The following is a 16,327-nucleotide window of genomic DNA, read 5'->3' as shown; positions in this document are numbered from 1 at the left end:
ACAGAAACACGAGCTAAACAAAGACCCTGGAGATTAAGGATTAAAATGGAACTTCTAGCAAGCGAGAGTACAACTGGGGGTTGCGTCTTCCTCTCACAAAACAAAAGTGCACTTCCTCGACCCAGTACTGTCCAAGTTCCTGAAGAGACTCGGGCCGTGAAAGCGTGGGCTGTCTGAAGGGAGCAGAGCGGATACCACGGAGCCAGTCCTCCTCCTCACCAACCTCAAACTCCTGTAAGCATTTTCCATAAATAAAAATAGCAAAAATAACCCATTGTCTGGCCTGTGTAGAGGGAAACGCTTTATTGTGATAATGTGCATATTTCGACTTCTTTATAGATAACTTTCACTGACGTTCAACAGGACTTTATATTGTACACAATATTATGTAAACATAGTGCAGTAATGCTGGGTTTGGCCCCAGCTGCCCCAGGTTACAATGAAGATACATCTGTAATATTTTGCCTAAACTACGTCAAACACTGTAACAGTTGACAGTTACATTTAAGACTTTACATTCACGTTCTGTAATAAACAATTTGATGAATACAAGATTATACATACCAAAAGAATATATTTATATATTCTGTATATCTTACAACACACATATTTCTGTTTCATGATATGTGTGGCTTACCTCCTACCTGTTAAATCATTAAAAAAGTCATTTGTTTTCACTGTTTTAATAAATAAAAGTAACAAAAGATGAAATATGAAATATGATATTTTGGCACTTTTAAGCTGTTCTACTTGAGTAAAAAACACTTAAATAAAATACTTCTACTGATAAATGTATCATTTCAGATAAGGTAACAGTTATTCTGGACTGAGATTGTTTCACATGTTTATGAGAGAAGAAGAAACACTTTCAGGCAAACATCAGCAATAACCCCTCCAACCACACACACACACACACACACACACACACACACACGCACGCACAAAAACACACACACACACACACACTCAGGCACACACGCACGCACACACGCACACACACACACGCATGCACACAAACACACACACACACACACACTCACGCACGCACGCACACACGCACACACACACAAACACACACACAAGCACGCACAAACACACACACACACACACACACACACACACATATTGAACATCTGTCTTTGGAAGCAAAGCAGACTTTTTTTTAACAACACAGAACAAAGCATTGAATGTATGTGGTAATAAATATCACAAATACAGTGCAAATATACCATATAGAGTTAAAATCCATGTTGTCAAAGCCACCTCCTTTATTACATTAATCTGAGGTTCTTGAAAATGAGGAAAAGCAATGGTATTGGCTTTTCAGCTCAATGTTTTCACTGGCTTTGGGTCTTAAGACACCACACTTATTTTATAGCACTGTGATTACTTTAGTACTCAAAGGATTATGAGGTTTGTAAAGTAAACCCACACAGCTCTTGGTAAACACAACAGCAATAAAGCTTTTGAAAAGAATGCTGTTGCAAATCTCTGTGTCAGTTTTTTCCCTTTTCCCTTACATAAGAAATGGTTCATTTTAGTTTTTCATTTGGAAATAAAATGGATAATGCTATCGTTTGTACCTCAACAATCTTGCTTTAAAAACGAATGTATCTGAGGAACCTGAAAACATTCTGACTGGATGAATAAGTCACAGAAAAAAAAATCTGTTAAATGTTTGCCAATATTTTAGTGTCTCGATAAGGCACTGACAGTTGAATTGTTATTTCAAGTGGACACCTGTGTGAGATGAGGTGAGGTATTTTATGACGAAGCGTTCATTTGCGTATTGTGGATTGTGGATATGCTGCTGCTTCATACACATGGTGTTCCTGCTACACATTCCTTCAGCTCATCTCTGACACCAGCAGGGATACTCAAATCAACCTGGGCATACCTCTCATGCTCATTACACAGACATTGGGTGACATTCAAATTCATAATGTATGCGATATGAAGGATCCTCTGAGCCAGTCACGACCCAGGCACAACCAGGTGCTAAACAGCTATGACATGGTGCTGACTGATAGATCCTGAGATCCCATTCACTGTACCCATCAGCCTGCTCTTACACGAAACACAGGTGATGGTACAGGTGAATGAAAATAAATGGCTGTTTGAAGAAATTACCTATTCCTGTGCGTAATTCACTTTTAAAGGTTCGGGGTTTGCAAAAAAAGAAACACAAATGTACTTAACACAAAGTTCTCTTCATGGTTGTGGTTGCGATTTGGCATGAATCCTTTTTTCCTCTTTAACTGATTTATACAATGTTTAACAATGTAATTTACAAAAAAAAGCAAAAGAAAAGCAAAAGCAACTTTTGAAAAAAATATATATACCTACAGATTTCTCAGTGGAGTGCCTCTGTGTGAAGTCTTATGAGGTTTGAGAAATGGTTTCATTTATTAACTAAATAATTACACCAATGAAACAGCGCATCTGACATGCCTTTCAGAACACAGAAAATTCCACTTTTCCCAGTCAATCTTCTTCACAGAAATTCACCTTTCCCAAGAAGGCAGAACTGCATGTCTTTACTATCCTGGAATTTCAGGCTGCAACTTCAGGTCACACGTGTCAAATGGAAAGCCAGTGATTTAACTGAAATGAAAATAGAGTTGTTCACAAAAGTCTGAAGTCAATGCACACATATACATTACAGCTGACTCGTTAGAATTTACTTCTTAGTTTTAATTTTACTCAGCTTATTCTGCTTTTTTTGTTGTTCATCATTGAATGAGGAATTGAGACAAGAAATATTGCACACAATGACTGGAACAAAGACTGAACTTGAAAAGGTTATTGCCTCTTAAGCTAACAACCGTAGGATGTAGACTTACCTCAAACTGCCTGATTTTCCCTTCAGCCACAAGGTGATATTCATGTTCAGGTGTAATGCAATAAGCTATTCTCTGAAATGTAATGAATTAGAACAAATAAGTTAGAACACCCGGATTATTCTTAATAGATTACGGTTACTGGAAACCGTTTTATCCATGACTTTTAAAATTGTCCCACCAAAGTTACCGTACTAGTCATTAACAACAATTGAGGCAAATATGATCTTGAAATGAAATGAATTAAAATGGCTCTACTGCAATTAGGCCTCACTTTGTGGATGCAATGTACTGCAAGAAACCCTTTTCCTGGACATGATGGAAGTGCATTGTATTTTTAGACTTCACCGGCTGCGGTAGCCATTTTAAACTGAGAGAAGAATGTAGCCGTTTTATCCGTCTCAACATTTGTGTAGCAGCTGGCATCTTCACTTCATGCTGTTACGGCAAGATATTAGATATATAGTAATGACTACGGAAAACATGACCAAGTGAAAACAATTAGGGTAAACAGCACTGTGGTTCTGGGAGATGAAAGTATTTTCCAAACTGTTAATGATTTTTATCAGCATAAATCAAGATCTTGGAGGCAGTACAAATTCAAAACCTTACAGGCTACAAGACGGTAGCAGCTGTTCCTCGTGGGCTGAATGTTTTATACTCAAATGAACCTGATCTTAGGACAATATAAAGGAAGGACGTAAGGGAACCATTAAGATGTGTATTTTAGGCACGACGTTCCCTGCATGTTTTCCACGCACAGAACACATTCCACACTGCACGTTTCAGAAAGCAGGATTCTCCCGACTGACCTGTTTCAGTGTGTCTGCCTTCACGGTGCAGCACTTGTAGATGGCGTAGAACGGCACAAGCAGTATAGACGACAGTGCGATGCCCCAGCCAACATAGTTGGACCACTTAGGGAAGGTATACTCATCGTATTTCAGGTCACTGGAGTTCACGATGCTGGCAATCACCACAAACTGAAAAAGACAAATCACTCCGTATCAAAATTTGTTTAACGGATTCCATACATTTGTGAAAGTGCAAACTAATCAGCACTGTCTCACTGAATAATTAGAAAAGGATTGGTTTGAAGCTAGGCTTGTTTGCCTGCTGTGGACTGCATTTAAAAACTGGCTAAATGACATTTCATTTAGTCAGAATTGAGTGCAAGCATGGATTGTGCAGTGGATCTCGCAGCATAAGGCTTAAGTTACGTGAAGCTTCTGTTTCAGTTTTTATTTTTTTGAGCATTTTATTTAGAAAATACACTAAATACAAAGTTACACACCAAAACAAATATAGACACACAAATAGACAAAACAGTGTCAGATTTACAAAGAAAAAATAAAAGGTACAAAAACGTGTACCTTTTAGTAAGATTGTACATGCCTACAATACAACAACTTTCAAATGGAAGCAGATGCAGTTAGGGAAATATCAATAGATAAAATGAAAGTACATAAATGACAAATAAATGCAATTTGCGATACACAAAGATACCCTCAAACATATGTTCCTTCACCCCCATATACAGATCTTGAAAATCTAGCCTGACTTTGAATACGGTCTATGAAGGGTCCCCAAATCGTTTGAGTAAGTGTTAGATGTGGAGTTTCTTGTCTCCTCCAGGTAAAGACAGGAAACCATTGAATTGAGCCATTCGTTAAAAGGGGGTGGGGGGGGTGGGGGGGGTAGATTTCCACTCTCACAGAATTTACACGTATCACACATAGATGAAACATAAGGATACATCCTCTTTAATGTTTTTGAATAATGTCAACAATGTATAGCCTTAAACTGTATAAGTTGCAGTCTGGCATTGATTAATTTTGCATAACCCTTTCTCCCAGAGTTCATCTGATATTTGGGAACTAGTTTCCAAGCAGCTCCACGCCTCCTTAAGAGGGTTAGAGGAAGTAGTCCCAGCAAAGAGAGGAACAAACTGTGATACTACGGTAATCACTTGGAGGAAGGGACTTGTACCATAGACTCATAAAAGGTATGCTGCCTGTCAAACGCTTAACCTGCAATAGGAAATGAATGGGTATGGGGGACACTGTGTTTGGTTTGTAACTGACTGAAAGAGGCAAATTGGTTGTCGACATACAAATCTTTAATTATGGATATGCTCTTCCCAGCCCAGACTGCCAAACGCTGTCAGATTGGCCTGGGTTAGAGTGTTGTTTATGGCAAATTGGTGCGTATCCATGAGATCAAGCACCTGCCTGATTTATCTAATGACCTTTACTGAATTTCTCAGAATATAATCATCAGAAATACAACTGCAAAGTGATGTGGTTGATATAAAAGCACATTTCCTATTGCTGCCGATCAATTGTCCTTACGAAGCAGCTCAGGCATCAATCACAACCAAAAAATCTGTGGAGAATCTGCACTTTTGACCGCACTTTGATGTTTGATGTTTTATTTCCTCTGTTTGTCATCAATTGGAAAAAGCGGAAACAGGCCCGGTGTGTCCAAACGTTTGACTGGTACCGTATACGAAATTTATGAAAAAAAAACCATCTGAAATAATACCTGCTGGTATTCATTAACCATTGCATATCTTGAGAACGAGGGCATTCTTTAAAAACAACTCATTCAAAAGAAAATGCATTAGCAGTGGTAAATATCATCATTTTGTACCATTAACAGATGATTTACATAAACCTTGCCTTGTAAGGGTATCAGTGCACCCAATGCATGCTGGGAAATGGACCCCCACCTCCTTGCAAAACCACAAGAAACTTACCAGCAGAAAAACAGGACTGACAAACTTCCAGCACAGCCTCCAGTACAGGCCGGGCTTGAAGCCCATCATGTGTTCGATATCGTCACTGAACCGGTCCACACCTGGAGCAAACACAGCCACACCACGCCAAGCAGTCAAACTTCCAGTCACCATTCCATTCCTCCCATGAAGAACAATTTGGGGTAATTTTACTGGAATGCATGCATGTATTTACATTGTTTTGGCACAACCATTTTAAAATTTATCGTGCCTAAATGTATTAAAGGCCCCTAATTTATGCTGTAAATATAGTTTGTGGGAAATCATGGATACAGTAATTATAATTGCCATCATGTAGATGTTGCTTCTTTTTTTAAGTAATCACTTTTCCAAAGCAACCTCTTCTCTTCTTTTCACAGCTTAAGATGTTTACAGTTAAGGTTATTTTTACTCTTAAAAATAGATTGTTTGTAAGCTGATAAAATTATATGCCAGTTGTAGACTGGTGTCTGAAGAAGAACCACAAGATAAAGAAACATTTAATTGAATTAATTTTACATAGCATCACATTATCACAGTCACAGTGAACAAGACTAATATACACCATTGGCAAAGTTTGTTACCCAGTACAAGGTTCTTCAATGTTGAATGGTATGGTATGGTTTGGTATGGTATGGTATGGTATAAAGGCATCTGGCACACACTAACAACTGTATTGCTTTCGTTTTTATTTAAATAAGGGCGGCCTGTAGCCTAGTGGTTAAGGTACATGACTGGGACACGCAAGGTCGGTGGTTCGATCCCCGGTGTAGCCACAATAAGATCTGGAGAGCCATTGGGCCCTTGAGCAAGGCCCTTAACCCTGCATTGCTCCAGGGGAGGATTGTCTCCTGCTTAGTCTAATCAACTGTACGTCGCTCTGGATAAGAGCATCTGCCAGATGCCAGTAATGTAATATAATGCAAAAAATAAAAGTATCGACAGACGGGTCACTGCTGATGGTGAACTATACAGTCAAATGGAGGCTGTGGCACCAGGAATAACAGACTCAACAGAGCTGGGAAAGCTGTTCATGATGACATGCCGTGGACAAATGAAGGGTTGCCATTTCGCTGATCAAACGGGCCCATCATAACCAAGTATGATTGTTTTCTGAAAACGTGACGTGAATGTGAGCCGGGCACTCGGTCAATCAGAACCGGAGCCCGGAGCGTTCCACAGTGAGAGACCCGACCGGCTGCAGTCACAAAAACAGGAAGCCTGACTCCGGGAGTCATCGATTATCGGAGGGATTTGTCCCCTGTCATGCCTAGGGCTGTCACTGCCTCCAGCTGCGAGTGTTAGCCGATATGAGGAAGCGTCTCGTGTGTCTCAGACAGAAGAGTGCCTCTCTAAGTGTACTGTAATTGAATGGAAGATAACATGCTAATGGAAGTGTTAGATGGATATGTACCATGTATAAAAAGGGCTGTAATTCCTACACAGATCACTCATGAATGTAAATAGCCCCAAATTAAAATTGCCAGTATAACCATGTTCATTGCATTATATCAACTCCAATGTGCTGCGGGATAAAACATTGTGACACGGTCCCTGCACTGCATTTAAAGGCATACTATGCGGGATATCTCCTGTGTTTGTACACAAGAAACGTGTACGCCCCATTCTCAACCCCACCTCTCCTTTGTAGATGACCGTGTGCCGTGATAGCAATGAGATGAGAAATCCAGATGTGATTAAAACAATTTCAGCGTTAGTAGTCGCTTTCCACACAGGCCATTTAGCTTGCTATTTAACTGACGTTACTTTTGTTTTTATTTACATTGCATTACATTACATTAATGGCATTTGGCAGACGCTCTTATCCAGAGCGACAAACAGTTGATTAGACTAAGCAGGAGACAATCCTCACCTGGAGCAACGCAGGGTTAAGGGCCTTGCTCAAGGGCCCAACGGCTGAGCGGATCTTATTTTGGCTACACCGGGGATCATCTACCTTAATTACCCACTATGCTACGGCTAAATGTTAGCTAGTGGTGATGCTTCTGCAAACACCACTGGATTTCAGTCTGCTCCAGCCTGCCTGCACAATTGTGCAACATAAGCATGCATAACCACAAACGCATCACTTCATTGCCACTCAATTTTCATCAGACATCTCAAGTCTTCTGAAATTCTGGGAGTCTTTTTGATTTAGGAGTGAGCTCCCCGCCAAGGAGAGGAAATACTCTGGTAGAATCTCCAGAAAATATCAGCAGTAACTGCAGTACCGTGCAGTGGCTATCACAGCCAGCCAGCCGATGTACAAAACTGAATTTAGTTAGCTTACAATGTCGCTGCAAATGAATGTTACTGAAAGCTAGCCAGCCACTTGGTTAATAATTAGCCACCACGGCTAATCTCTCGCAAACCCAGCTCAGTGCTGCAGTAGCCAATGGGCTGCTCTTTTCAGTTCAGTGTCTAGGACACATGCTTTTCAGGTACAGCACAGAAGAAAAGGCCCACACCCAGAAGGGGCCCGAGGAGTTTTTAGAACAACACATACAAGTACACAAGCAAGGTGTTGGGCAGAAGCGAACACAGACACTGGTCGCCAGTGTATCATAGTAACGACTGAACACGTTTGTTCGATAATATCTTCATGGTAAAAATCCTGCATCGTATGCCTTTAACTGCAGCTGGCCCTGGTCCAACAGATGCTTGAGGATTGTGAAAGCCCATAATAGGGGGGGGGGGTTGGGGGATACGTAGGGGGCAGCAACCCATACAGAACCTGCTGGGCCACCAGCAGTTTAGCACGGCAGAAAAAGATACACGTCGGAGAGCTTTGGTACACAGTGCCTTCAGGGCCCAGCGAATCATTTTTCACAAGCACATTCAACCACATGTGGCTCAGGGGGAATGATTATGGGAATAAAGTAATAAACTGGTGATGGTGAAAAATAAAATAATAATACCAACTCACCATAAAACCAGGACACCCCCACAGCCTCCACTAACACCCCAAAAAGAATGGCGGTACCCGCAGCGTGAGTGTCCAGGAGAGTCAGGACGTATATCCCTCCCTGGGGACAGACAGAAGAGAGGAAACGGGTAGAACACCGGCACGATCAGTGACCGTTTCTGTACAGTAAACACAGCAGTGATTGAATACAAACCTGGGCTTGTAAATTTACAATAAAATAACAATAAAATAATGTTATAATCTTAATAACATTATCTGAGACTGCTTATCGTCAAGGTTTCTGAAAATGTCGTGCCTAATGGGAAAAAAGGCATAGGTCCAGTATAAGTCACTTTAGAAAGCTAGTCCCAGTTGAAAGACCATTGAACTTTAAACATAAACAAAAGTAGTTGTGTAAACACAAACACCAGGGGGCTGTTCCACAAAGCAAGATAACTGAAAAAAGCAGGATTCGGACAGGATTTGTTTTCAGGACACTGTGTATAAAGTAATTGTTATCACAGGACTGTGTCTGTAATATGGGACGTGGGTCTGATTGGGACGTGATAAAGACATCTCAGTAATTGGTCTCCAAAATGACCGAGATGGGAGTGGTTAGTTGGTGTTGTCACCCATGCTTGACTGGCCAAAGAAACAAGCCTGCCCTCCCTCTCGGCATGGGGTCAACACCGCAAGACATAACAAAAAATAAAAAAAATGTTACACAACCGCACTGTTTGGGAAGCAATATAAGAAGTTTGCAACAAATTTTGTAGGGCAAATTTCAATAGGTAAAAGAGGTCGGAAAGTTTACTGCACAGTCTGTATAAATCACTGAGATGGTGCATTCGGACGGGACTAAAATTACGGTCATTCTCTGGTAATGAGGTACATTACTCTGCCTCACCCTGTAAAACTAAACCCGTCACTTAGCTTATTTTTTTACCTTTACTATTTTCAAGATTTGTAAACTCAATAATTAAGATTTGTAAACTGCTTTGTGGAAAACACCTCGGGAAGCATGCTCTATATCACACATGGGTTTAAAATAAACAGGTGACGTTTTTAAAGCAGGCAACTTTAAAATATCCAGGTTGGCAAGAGTTCCTGTACAGGCCCTTCCACCCCCTGACACCAGGCCCCTGTTCCTGCAGATACTGCAGCCAGCCAGGGGCCTCTCTACAGCCATCCAGGATTCTGGCAAATTATGAGTCTTTCTCAAGTGTTTCTGTTTTTCCAGCAGTTCATTTTACAGCCCGTGTATTGCCAATGACGAATGGCTGTCCAACATACCAGGTCTCATAGGGAAATTTTAAACCATTTTTTATGTCATATGTTGAACCACTTTTGCACATGCATTTTAAATGACATTTAAAAGTGTGAAAATTCTTCAGGCCTGACTAGCTACACCCGTGACCCTGATTTACTGTAAAGTCAGAGGTTTTGGCAACAAAATGGCGTCGATGAGCCAAAGTCCCAGCAGGGGTTCTGCGGCTTTAGACTCGAACATAACAGCAGAGAAGTCTCACACACGTACGTTTGTGATGCAGATCAAGGCAAACAGGAATGTCCCGAACGCCGTGGCGAACGTAAACAGCTTCCTGTTCCTCTTGAGGAATTTGAAATCGTCCGAGAGGCCGGTGATGACAGCTTCCATACCACCCATCTGAAAAAAAGACAGGAGGAACCGAGGCGTAGAGGAGGGAAAAGGAGAAGGGGGAAGAAGAGAGGGATCATGGAAAAACAGAGAGAGAAACTTCTCCATGTAGTCGCCAAAAAATTCCATGTCCATGTGTATAAACAGTGAAAATGCCAGGTAACACAAAGGAAACACTAAAATCACACTCCATACTAACTACTGCATTTTAATGTCCGAGCTGCAGAAGAGGCAGCATATTCAAATGTGCAGTACCCCATGCATAACCAGCAGCTAAATAACATAGCTACGATCAACTTTATGCAGTTATAGTACGATCATATCCACATCAAAGTTGGGATTTTGTTTTTAATGACTACTTGGTCATGGTTTTCTGCAAAAGCCACTATTTAGGATACAATTTGATGGCAAGACGCTTCTATAAACGGGGAGGGGGCATTAGTTTGGATGTATTACAGGGATCTTAAACTTCAGTCCTAGATGGCTGCAGTATCTCCAGGTTTTTGTGGTTTCCTTTCAGCCTCCGTTTAGGCCTCTGATTTTTAGCCAATCAATGACTGAAATAAGCACCTAAGTAATGAAACAACAGAAGTCAGCAGACACTAGAGCTCCCCAGCACTCAAGCTCCAGACCCCTGGTGTAACACGAATGCAGTGTGTGCTCTCAAATAATTCCATGGCCCAAACCTTACATGATGAAATAACCTATGAAAGACATGACACTAGGTCTATCACTCACAGAACTGTCGATGCCCAGGGTTAGGGGCATTACGGAGCAGACTATGGCCCAGAAGGGTTTGGGTATGACACTCACAGAACTGTCGATGCCCAGGGTTAGGAGCATTATGAAGAAGACTATGGCCCAGAAGGTTGATCCAGGGAGGGTGGATATGGCTTCTGGGTAAATTATAAAAACCAATCCGGCCCCTGTGATTAGAGACACAATGACAGACAATTACAGGCAATTAGCAGTTGCTCTTTTTCATGACGACTTTGGCAGTTGACATTCTTTTGATGTAAAATACACTCACCGAGCACTTTATTAGGAACATTTTTACTTTATTACACCTACTTATTCATGCGATTATCTTATCAGCCAATTGTGTGGCAGCACTGCAATGCAAACAATCATGTAGATACAGAGAGGGAGTGAGAGAGAGAGAGAGAGAGAGAGAGAGAGAGAGAGAGAGAGAGCGAGAGCGAGTGATGCATCAAGGGATCAGTAGATGTGTATTGGAAGCAGAATCCCTTTAAAGATTCATTTTGAGTTGGGTCCTACAGGGAATTATGGGACTCTTTCTGTCAGTATTCCATTACATTGAACTGTCCCAGGTTATGCAGTGCCTGTGCAGTGTGAAAGCTCAATACTGTTGTTTAAAACCACAACCACTCCTCTGCCAATTCACCAATATAAACCGGCCAGCATAACTGAACACTTAGTCACTAATGCAGAGATCTTCAAAGCTGGCCCTGGGGGCCAGTAGTCCGACTGGCTTTCAGTACTCTTCTCTAATCAGGGGCTGATTCCCAGGTGAGTGTCATTTCTGCCCAATCAGTGACATCACTGGACCGCTGACGAGCAGGCAGAAGAGAAAAGAAGCAGTGCTACTGACCTCAAGGGTGAGATTTGAGCATCCCAGCACTAATGACTAATCTCACATACCTTCGGTCGCCACGTCCTTGATGTTCACCCCGTGTTTTTGGGCCATGTATCCCAGCACGGAGAAAATCGCAAACCCGGAAAAGAAACTGGTGACACAGTTGATGCTGCTGGTCAAAAGAGCGTCCCTGCAGAAGTGAGTGACAACACAAACACACAACGTTGGCCTTCTGAGCATTAACGAGAAGAAAATAAATATACATATATATTCAGATGTAAATTGTTGGCATTTATATATAGCATCTCTATCCAAAGCGCTGTACAATTGATGCTTCTCATTCACCCATTCATACACACTCACAGCAATTGGCTGCCATGCAAGGCACCAACCAGCTCTTCAGGAGCATTTGGGAGTTAGGTGTCCTGCTCAGGGACACTTCGACACAGCCCGGGCGGGGGATCGAACCGGCAACCCTCCGACTGCCAGACGACTGCTCTTACTGCCTGAGCCATGTCACCCCATGTAGGTATCAGATATTAGTTTTTACGCTGTCCACATCTCAATCTGCAGAGAGCCAGCATATCTCCCACAAGCATCAGAATAAGAAACAATAGCTATGTGTGTTTTAATAAGGTATGTAATGCATGCAAATATCAAATACATCTTACGAATACATTACCATTTAAAAATTTGGAATCACTGAGAAATATTTCTGTTTTTGGAAGAAATTTATATTTTTATTTATCAAGGCACCATTATATTGATACAAAATGTAGGCAAGAAATTGATTATGTTACAAATTACTCTTAACGTTTGTTAAACCAGTTTTTTAAATCAATCTTTACACATGATTGCAAAGCCCCATATTCAACCATTACTCCAGTGTTTTAACAACACTCTACCTCATCCTTCAGTAATCGAGTAAATGTGCAAATTTGGTATGAGAGAAACCTTTCCCATTATATTAAGCGCAACTGAAAACAATTGTGCTGTTCAATGTAGCTTTCTTTCAGGTGCTACATTATCTAGTACACTGGCATTTCTAACGTTCAATTTTGGTCTAAAAATGGCCAGAAAGAAACAGCTTCCTCTAGAAACTCATTCATCAATTGTTATTTTGAGACACAAAGGCTATTCCGTGTGTGCGATTGCCAAGAAACTGAATATTTCATACAAGGGGCACACCAGACAAGAGGGCAAGTACATCAGAGCCTCCATTTTGGCCTCACAGGTCCTCAGATGAATAGTACCCAAGCAACGGTGAAGAAAAAGCCACCGAAACTGGCAAACAAGAACAAAACGTTCAAATGGGCAAAGAACACAGAGACTGGGCAGTATACAGCCTGTTCGGCCAGCATCCCAGAGTCCCTTCTTCATTGCTGCAGATTAAACTGATTTTTAGTGGGCACTGAGGACCTGTGATGTAAACAACGACAGTAATTTGTAACATTATCACCATCTTATCCATTTCTTTCAAAAAAATAAAGATCTATCAGTGATTCCATACTTTTGAATGGTAATATTTGGCCAATGTACCATTATTAAAAATGAACCTGACCCCCAGGAAGAAGTCGCTTGAGGGCTCTGCACTAAAATGCTTCGTATAATTCGGCTCTACAGTGCCTGCAGTAACTGTAATGACAGGGTTACATGCTGAAAGATTTAGTTACTCACTAAAGTGGAGATAGTCTAGCATAGCTCAACAGCCGCAGTAGGCATGTTTTCAAGATTGACCACCCCTTCTAGACCTTATTCACAGGCATGACATGAAACCTGGAAATACCATGTTATTTGAGCAATTATTTTTCATGGGAACCATAAAGCATAAAGCAGTTTAATAAGGAAAACTCTCCCCCGCTCCTTTCGTTTCAGTTCACTTCCATCATGTTTTGTACCAATGTGAGTTTTCACACTGAATTACTGCCCAAGACCTTGTTCATGGCAGTCACAGAACAGGGAAATTGCTAGTCTGACCTCAAGGACCCTCTCACTGTGTGTTTGGAATGCCAAAACACATCAATTCACATGTTACAGGAACACAGTTACAGTATAGCATGTTACCAAGACATCAGTCAAGATTGGGTACACTGACCAAGACATACTATCACCACGCAGCCTCTTACATAAACTTTGCCAAAGTCTGTTACAGCTAAAAGAAATCAAAAAATCCAGATGCATTTGAAATTATGTCAGAAATAGTAAAATAAATAGAATGTAAGTATTCCATGAATTTAGTTTGACGTTGATGTTGTGCTTATTGTGATATATTGCAAACAGAATTATTTCCCATATCAAATGAAAGATTGAGGTAAATCAGTATGCTACTACTACGTGAAAGTACGGACACTAAAACTAACAATTTGGTAGATAATGAAGAATTCAAAGACAAAGCAAATGATAACGAGCCAAACCTGCATTGTGAAGAAACTGTAATATGTGTTGAACAACCTATTTAGCCAACTGATTCATTAATTTGACCAGTTTAAAAATATAGGTAGTGTTTTTAAAGTAAACTTTTTAACTTTACTTTCAATTGGATACTAAGGATACGCTCTCCCGCGTACAGAACCCGCTCTCCCACATACAGAACCCACTCTTCTGCATACAGAATCCGCTCTCCCGCATACAGAACCCACTCTCCCACATACAGAACCCGCACTGGCAGGGCAAAACAGTCATGCTGAACAACTCGATTCAGTTTCCATTCTTACCTGTAGCAGTTATTGTCAAATTTATTGTAGCTGGAAAATGCGATCAGAACCCCAAAACCTGCTCCCAGGGAATAGAATATCTGAGTCGCCGCTTCAGTCCATACCTGCAAGAAAAGCCTGAGTTTATAATCTCAATGACAATACTGTTACAATGGAAATAATATTACAATGGAAATAATGTTACTCTTAAACCTTAACACCTTTCTTATTCAGGCCTTCTTCTGAATAGACAGCAGAATCAATATGCCAGTGTAGTACTGTAAATACTGTCAGTATAAAGCCATACATTGTGATTGCATTCCTTGTAACTGTAACCCTATTTTCTCACCGATTAAAATACTCAATTGTACTGTGTTTATGCTCATTGCTGCAGATTTATCACATCAATTTGGGAGAAGAACGCAAGGTCATGTGTTCTTCAGTCCGCAGTCCACCAATTACACTGTACATGTGGGGTGGCTAGCGCAGGCGGACTGTTACACTGTGTATGTAGCTTGTACAGGCAGACAGTTACACTGTATATGTAGCTAGTACAGGCAGACTGTTACACTGTGTATGTGGCTAGTGCAGCCAGACTGTGGATGCTATCGCTGAGCATGTCAGAGGTGTGCGATATGACACGGACGTCCTGGCTGACACTACCGCCAATTATCAATAAATGGTTTTCTGCCCACAGTCTGTCCTGAAATCTGTATCATTATTTTCTCTGTGTTCCACACACAGCATTGGAACAACAGATCCTCTGCCCATAAAAGTTCACTTTTTGTTGATATTGTGAATTTTGTTATTTATTGTTTTTTTAATAGGGACCGCTACAAATGCAGTGATACATTGCATAGGCAACATTATGTATATAGCCTAGTGCTAGTTTTCAACAGCCAGCCCTTTGCAAATTTTCGCCTTGTCATGCTTTTGAAGTACCACAGGGATACAATGCTAAGGCAGCTACAGTGTTCAGTGGCATTAATTGTAAGCGAACACGTGGGAAGTCGACGGTAAAATGGCACCTTGGGGTTCTTGAGCTGCTTGAAGTCGATGTGGAGGTATGCCCTGATGCCATCCATGGCTCCAGGCAGGGTGATGCCACGGATGAGCAGGACGAACAGCACCACGTACGGCATGGTGGCGGTGATGTACACCACCTGAACATGGACACATTATTAGCTTCTTCCCAGACTGTCCCATACCAAACTGCTCTACAGACCGGGCAGCTCTCCAAAGGGAGAACATCAAACTGCTCTACAGACCGGGCAGCTCTCCAAAGGGAGAACCGTTTGAACTCACTGCTCAGTTTAAGAAGGTGTACTTATTGAACTTGAACATTAATTTAATCAACAATCATAAAATAAATGCATAAAATTTACCCCGGGACAGTTTTGAGTTGCACACTGGTTCAATAGCCCTTGAATGTTTCAGACAATGATTTATATTTTAGGCAAACATTTTCTCTATGTTTTACTGGAGCAAATCTGTACATTTCTCTACTCATCACAGTCAATTCGGGTGTTGGCTTAAAGACAATACGACTGGAAACGAATAACCACACAAAAAAAGTGTGGACCCAAAACAGGCCTGTGCATTGACACAATTCAGGTTTCGGTTTACTTAGATCTGTAGCATGTGAAAAATCTTTTAACAAATGCAAAACAAAAAAAAAACAACCAATGATTGGTGCAAAACTAATAACAAAACCAATGATTGGCACACAACAAATACCATGTCCAATCATTGGTCATATTATTGGTTTTCTGGCCCTTAGTGTCTTATCATCACCCACAGCAGCCCGAGGCATACAACCAACATGTTCCAGTCACACACTGGGTCAATAGTCATTTATA

The 16,327-nt window shown here is 41.1% G+C and overlaps 1 protein-coding gene across 2 annotated transcripts in view; it reads right to left on the bottom strand.

Annotated features, from left to right (window-relative positions):
* Positions 1-288: 288 nt before the first annotated feature.
* Positions 289-16,327, bottom strand: part of LOC133130486 (sodium-dependent noradrenaline transporter-like) — a 34,989-nt gene continuing 18,950 nt past the window's right edge. For both annotated transcript variants that reach the window (XM_061245104.1, XM_061245105.1), the window contains exons 6-15: positions 15,497-15,631; positions 14,490-14,593; positions 11,841-11,965; positions 10,992-11,104; positions 10,059-10,187; positions 8,543-8,642; positions 5,599-5,699; positions 3,653-3,823; positions 2,844-2,915; positions 289-2,604 (exon numbers count right to left, since the gene is read on the bottom strand). In XM_061245104.1, the coding sequence (XP_061101088.1) occupies positions 2,581-2,604; positions 2,844-2,915; positions 3,653-3,823; positions 5,599-5,699; positions 8,543-8,642; positions 10,059-10,187; positions 10,992-11,104; positions 11,841-11,965; positions 14,490-14,593; positions 15,497-15,631 (1,074 nt within the window). In that variant the 3' untranslated portion in view covers positions 289-2,580. The remainder of the gene's footprint in view (positions 2,605-2,843; positions 2,916-3,652; positions 3,824-5,598; positions 5,700-8,542; positions 8,643-10,058; positions 10,188-10,991; positions 11,105-11,840; positions 11,966-14,489; positions 14,594-15,496; positions 15,632-16,327) is intronic.

The sequence above is a fragment of the Conger conger genome, chromosome 6 (genome assembly GCF_963514075.1).
Source record: "Conger conger chromosome 6, fConCon1.1, whole genome shotgun sequence".
NCBI classification, from domain to species: Eukaryota; Metazoa; Chordata; class Actinopteri; order Anguilliformes; family Congridae; genus Conger; species Conger conger.
The sequence above is the reverse complement of the archived record's forward strand: the minus strand, read 5'-3'. Positions and strand labels throughout refer to the sequence as shown.